Here is a 7,144-nt window from a genome sequence, read left to right on the forward strand (position 1 = left end):
TCTCCTCAAAGCCCTTGTGATACAAGTGGTAAGGCTGCATCAGACAGACAAAATAGGCTTGCCAACAACGGATAGGAAACAAGACTTCAAAAACCAACCAACCAAACAAATCACAGCCTACCACTTGCTTTATCAGTGTCATTTGGAATAATCTCTTGCCTCTTTCATTAGTAAACCATCTGTTACAGAGGTACAAGATTTTGCTATGTATCACCTTTACGAGCAGGGCCTAATCTTATACCAGATCCTCTATCCTTCTGTCAGAACCTTTGTGTGCATACAGTAGGAAGTAAGAAAGAAAGGGCAAGAAGCAGCACTATGTATCACATTGAATCAAGTTGGATGATGGATCCATCTTCAAAATCAATTTTATGTCTTTTACCAAAAAAATCAGGTGATAAGAAGAAAGTGCTAAGGTAAGTAACAAAAATCAAAGTGATAAAAATGAACTTTCCAGCTCTAGAAGTAACATTCTCAAGATTTAGACCTTCTCTAATGCATAACTTACTTTAGATACTATTACCAATATATACAGAAGACTTAAGGACCAAGCAAATATGCTATAATGAGTAAGATATAATAATTGTCTTTTTCTAGGTTTCAAAGCACTGACAAAACATCATTTTACAGTCTGTCTATGCACTGTCATCTGCTGACTGTTCAACAGAGAATCTGCAAACTTCAGTGAGTAATTACATCAGGCAATAAGGTAGTCTAAGCATTCATTATTAAAAACAGAACTACTCATCAACTCATTGAAATTAACATTTATTTCATCTGTCATATTTGATTAATCTCTAATAACATAATTCTTATTCAACTTTGGACACCTCAGAACCAGTAACAACAACATAACTCCACTCAGGTCAGCAACAACTTGAGATTTTTACTCAGAGAGTCTGGGCCAGAGATATCCAGCAAGAAATTCAGACAATCTCAGAATCGTATCTTGAATATGATGCTTTTGTTCCTCATCTCAGGAGGTTGCATTATTCCACATTTTTACTCAAATCACTGGTAACAAATATCATTCCAACTATCTAAAGGATCCAAAGCAGCTATATTTCTATAGAAAGGTATCTTGAGATCAATTTTCAAGCTTGCTATTTGGTTTTAGTTTTATTGACACTTTCTGCCCTCTACCAAGACAGCATACCTTCTCTAAGTTTGCAAGGATCGTTAACATCAGAAATTCAATACTGGATGTATTCACCACTGAAACCTGGGCAGTGCTGCAAACCCCTGAACTGGTCTGCTTTCACTCAAGATGCATTCTTAAATAGTATATCACCAGTTTCCAAACAGCCTGATAGGTTTTGTTGAACAACCACTTTAGTTACTGTGAGACTAACGCACATGTGCAGATTGATGCAAGAGGTGTTTGTCCAAAATACCATGACTATTTTCCTGGGACAATACCTGCCTTCCCACAAAATGAAGGTTCCTGTCATTAGAGGACATCCCTCTATCATCTGTCTAGCAAAGAGGATTTCAGAAGAATCAACTGTTCACATTACAGTAGACCTGACATTTAACGTTTAATAATTAACATAGCAGCTTACAAAGCTTAAAAAATGACCCTTTACTGGCTTTGGAATCAAGTTATACTGTGAGATTGATTTTGTAACTCATAATGCTTGTTGAAGACAAGGAAAACTTTGCCTTTTGACAGCTTGACAAAGTCTGAATTCACAAAGTAGTGCTCCATGTGAAACTATAATTAGCATAGCATACTACCTTTAAAAGTTATGTGAAAACCATGTTTTCACTTAATTCGCAAACTGAGAAGGTTCATTGCCTGTATATACACCTTTGGCTGAATTCTAGTCTTGGAAGAATTTTTGTCTAATTCATTGACTGCACTGTGAATCTAGGATGAAGATTTGTTGCAGTGGTTATCAAATCCATGTTATTCCCAAATGAGATAAACCAACTTCCAATTAAGCAGTTCACTCCAAAGGCAGGTAGGGAGTGGGGGGAATGAAGAGGAGAGAAATAAATATGATTGGTACATAAGTCCAGAAAACAAAAATTACTTCCCCATCACAAATTCCAAGTCACAGTAGTGTAAGGAATACATTACTAAGTGCAAAGCAAAAGCCATTCTGTTTTTGAAAGCTTACACACTAAAGCAAGTGTAGCACACGTGAAGACTTACCTGGTTATACTTCTGCTAAAAGACAAGGCAAATAATCACGCTAAGTATATCTAATTTCCATGTAGAAGGCATATATATACACATCAGGTAAATACAGCGTTAATATCTTGCATGAGAAATGTCAATTTAAAACCAAGATCCATTAATACATCATGTTCCATGCTTGTCCAATGAAGGTCACAATTTGAATAATGAAATACCATGTTTCTACTCAAGAATCAGGACAACTCTTAAATGAAAACATCCTATTAAGTAGAAGTACACACATACAACATGAGATAAAAGTGAAAACTGACATGCTCGACTTAGAAGCATAAAACTACATGTAACGGTGTTTTGGCTTTGTTTTTACATATTACCTTTATAGCTTTGTATCTATAACTTTTAACCTTATGCTTTCTGCTTGTTTGAAGTCCATTACAAGTATTCAGAAGCTAAAATTTATACATACATTATATATAGCATGTCTACAAAATTAATAATCATGAATTCATGAATATTTAGTTGCAAGATCATTCTGTTTACTTGCATTTAAAAGTAAACTAATATTTTGTAGAAATGTCCATATACTGTTAAATAGGATCAAACTCACAATCACTTCAAGTGCAGCCAGGCAAAGAATACTTTTATCCAGTTACAAGTTTCTCTCACCATTAATCAACATTTATTTTATCAGTTAAAAAGTTGTTATTCTACTTACTGTGCCACATCAGATACAGCTGGCAGCGGTGACTCCTCTGATATAAGGTCAATGTCATCTGTGAAGCTGTTAGCCCTTGACATTTCTTGGGTATTCCCTTCCAAATGTCTTTTCACTGCACAGAAAATTCAAAGAAATCATAATGCATTAAGGAGATAACACATACAAGCTCTTTCTCTTGCTTAAGATATTGTGCAGTAGATTAAATAAATGGTTCTAATATTAGTCATGTCTTTCTTTTTTGTCAGAATCAGTGAAGTTGATGCTCAGAACATACACCATACAAAAATATGCATTCATATACATCGTTCAAATACACAGGAACCTTTTACAAAAAAGTCTTCTTGAGGACTGTCTCCCCATAACCAGAAATTCACCATACCCACAATTTCAATATGGGCATGAGACTAGACTGACAATCTGATTTCTCTTTCCTCAGTTCATACTATTTAATAATGTATAATTTAATTTCTCCACAAAACTATTTTTACAACTTTTATTGCTATTATCATATAAACAGCCCTTTTGTTTCAAGTACTCTACTTGGTCAATATATTCATCAGTGTTCAAAAATTCTCACACAAAGCTGGGGAAAACCCTCAGGTGTTTGAACGCAGTCAGCCCAACAGGGTAACCATGGTGGATACAAGGCCATACTGTAGCTCAGCTTATGTCCCAAGCCTAAGAATGCTACAAATTTCATTACAGGTTAGGAAGGTGTATGTGATGGCAAATGAATGAAGGAGTTCACTCACAGACTGCAAAAAACAGAGAAGCACAGTTAGCCCTGTAACTGATTGAAGCTGATTATGTTTTAAAAAGCTCTAGCCCCAATATTAATTTCTATCAAGTAGAGGGCTGACTTCCACTATAAATGTGGAGCACACAAGTACATCTTTCCAAGTTCAGCTGTGTCAACATTCATAAGCAATTTCTGCTTTAAGATCTTTTCAGTATCCTTTCCTGTATTTATGTTGTTCAAAAGCTAGGAAGTACATCTAACTTCAATTGCTGTGGTCTAAAATGGCAATTTTTTTCATGACTGCTAGTATATCCTAACAGTTTCTAAGGAAGCTCCCTATCTATTTTAGTTCTGATCATTCTTGAAAGCTCGGCACACACAGTTATGAACTCTGAGTCTAACTTGAAAAATGCATATGATGATGCATATCAATTGAAGGGAGAAAAGAAAGAAAAGATAAATTTTTGCAATGGGGGAATCACTAAAATTAAATGTCAAACAAAACAAGTGAAAGACTAAGTAGTGTCACTTGCACATGCTATGGTAGGTAAGAAGAAAAAAACAACTCACATGACAAATGAGAAGACTTGTCTCCTCGAAAACTGAATTGTTGAAACACCAAGTTAATTCTAAGACACCATTTGGCTGGACTACATTCAAGCTAAATGCTAAAATGGCAAGGAGTGAAAATGAAGTCTATGAAATATGATTATAAAATGGTTAACTGAATGCTGCTAAGGGACATAAATTTACAAAGCTATTTTATTTACATCTGCTGCACAACTATGTTTCTGGAGAAAACACAATCTTTCTGGCACTGAGAACCTGAACTTCTGTGTTCTTCCAATTCTACTGAAACATTTCTGTTGCTCTAGATGACCTTTACTTTGAGAGACCTGCCAGTTCTTCACTTGTTCTGATAAAATATTTTTTCTGTAAGAGAAATATGTAGCCTTATTTCTGGACAAAGTCTTGAGATACATTGGTCTGATATTCAAAGTATTGCTTCGAGAAGCACATACAGATTTAGGAACAGGCTCCTTCAGTCTCTAAAGATATACCATCACACATGATCACATCTGCAAAATTAAACTAGAGGAGTTTTGGCTTCAACTTCAGTAACATTTTTTTCCTAGAAATCTAGCAGAATTTGAGTAGGCTCAAGACAGAGTCAAATCACCTCGCCTATGTAAGGTTTAATCAAATTAAAAGGAAAACATTGCATTGCTATCAGTTCCTACTATGCAACTGAGTGCTGAAATGGTAAGAGAGGGACCTGCTTAATTTATGGGGTTTTCAGTAAAGGACAGGTAGTTATAGTACATTATATATACAGGATAGAGTACACAATAGATATTAAAATCACTGCAGTGCATTTGTCATTGTAAGAAGTAGGATTATATTTTATTCCTGCTAATTCTTTTTCTGAGAAATGTTCGCCACAGCAACAGCTCTTTGCCCCATAACATGAGAGTTATGAGAGAAGAAGGACAACAGCAGCATGTCTGTTCTGAAACCTTCACTTTGTCATTATTCCCATTTGTGGGTGCTGTGTTGAGCACCATAAAGAAACTCCACTATTACTGCAGGGTACACCTGAAAGCCCTGCTTCTCTGACCATGGACCTTCTGTGGAGACATGTAACTATAATCCTGGGTTTAATGGGCTCTACCAGCACTTGGTTACACAAGTAAGGCAAGCTTCTGTTCCTTCTTTACATGGGGTAAAAGCATGCAAATTTTCTGTTTGGTGAAGACTTCACTGTAATTATCTGGGCCAGTCTCATCCCACAAGTAGTAGGCGTATGTTTCATTGCTACAAGCATTTTGAAAAATACAATGATGTGATTACGTAGTTTATACAAACAGTTTGGTAACATACACTCATAGCTCATTTTATTAGTTGAATTGAAGATGTGCATTTCGCTCCATAAAACTTGGGTCACATCTCAAGGGTTGCCTCCCTGACACCCCTCTTCCCTCCCACGCTTCTTTACACGGTCAGATCTGTGGACAGAACAATTTTTGCCAGTTTGGTGTCTGGGGATATAGCAGAAGATTTGGCGAGGAGGTTAGTTAAATGTAAATACGCTCAAGTGACTTGCACCTGTCTGTAGAAAAAGCACACACATCACACTAATTGTCTTACTGACCTTGTGTGCTTGATAAGTAGAACCTCTGTGTTAGATAACACAGGCCTGGGAGAAACTCTGGGCACCTTATCACTGTGTCTGAGATTCCTGCTTTGTTGTGAGAAAGAGCGGCAGGCTGCGCCTGCCTGAAGCCTTGAAATACAGGCGAGCTCAGCAGGCCCAGTGATCTTCCAGCAGGGCTGAACTGACCAGCGCCTGCGTCCCCGCTGGTGTCACCTCTGCCTGGGAGCTCAGGTGTGGCTTCCAAGATCCCCCAGTAGAGAGGTAACTAAAATAAAACTTGCTCTTTGCAAATGCATCCGTGGCCTCTGGCTCTTCTTGTGATGTACCTGCGTATGTGCACACATTTGGTTACACACTAGATTTATGTCAAAAACCTGCCTCTAGTGTACACAAGCACTAAGAGAAAGAAGAGCTTCTCTTAGAAGTGCTGCTCTTAAATATCAAGTTAAAACAGAAATCAGAACTCTGAGACTTGCAATGTTTGGGTGGTGATATTATAAGGCTCTCTTCTACTCTCAGAGCTTATTGACTCAGTTCAGAGCTGGTTCAGGTTTGTGTTTTGTGAAGTATTAAGCCATCACAAGAGAATACTGGTTTTATCCTTGTAACCCTAAAAATAAAAGGTATTTAATACTAAATCCCTTTATGCTTTTATCATCCATTAATTCTGTCTGTTTCTGCTTTAAAATATTAATCCATTAATAACGTCTTCTGGTCCAAATATCAAAATATTAAAGGCAATGTAAATGCAAGTAACATGTTCTCTGTTCTAAATATTTTCTGTCCTTAAGGAGACTGTCAGAGTCATAAGCAGTTATCTTCTTGTTTGAAGCACACTTCATGGAAACAACTCAGTTTCTGAAGTTAACTGTCAGTTTCCCTGAGTGAAATTCCAAAACCCATTTAGACAGCAATGTTCAGTCATAAATAAAAATTCCCAAAAATCACACAAAAAGGAACAAAAATATTTTTTGAATGTCAAGAAGCCATAAGCTTCTGAGCAATGAAGTAACTCATAATAACCATTCATTATAGTTCTTTCATTTTGAGGAAATGTGGAGCATTAAAATATATTCAACACAAGGCAGCGATGTTTTCCAGAAATAAAACTCAAAGTTGTAAGGTCCAGCTACTACATATGGTAATTTTATAACAACTGCAGTTCAAGCCCGAACAACTCTATCTTCCCTCTCTATATTTATTTTAATGAGCTTTCCTTTTCCAAACTGACTTTAGGGACATGAAAGCCCAGTTCTAGTTGTTCCAGAGTAGCAAGGAAAGGAGGCAAAGAATATCAAGGGGAAAGAGAAGTCATCCTTCCTTTCCACATGTTACTACTCAAAATATGAAGAAGCCGTAGCAATTTGTTAGCAAAACATATAATATTTT

General features: G+C 36.6%; 1 protein-coding gene across 1 annotated transcript in view; it reads right to left on the reverse strand.

Moving 5' to 3' along the window:
* LOC136103960 (potassium voltage-gated channel subfamily KQT member 1-like) overlaps positions 1 to 7,144 on the reverse strand; it is a 491,583-nt gene that overhangs the window by 396,867 nt on the left and 87,572 nt on the right. The window contains exon 12 of the mRNA XM_065842505.2: positions 2,859 to 2,973. Coding sequence (XP_065698577.2) covers positions 2,859 to 2,973 — 115 coding nt within the window. The remainder of the gene's footprint in view (positions 1 to 2,858; positions 2,974 to 7,144) is intronic.

This window comes from Patagioenas fasciata, chromosome 1 (genome assembly GCF_037038585.1).
Source record: "Patagioenas fasciata isolate bPatFas1 chromosome 1, bPatFas1.hap1, whole genome shotgun sequence".
NCBI classification, from domain to species: Eukaryota; Metazoa; Chordata; class Aves; order Columbiformes; family Columbidae; genus Patagioenas; species Patagioenas fasciata.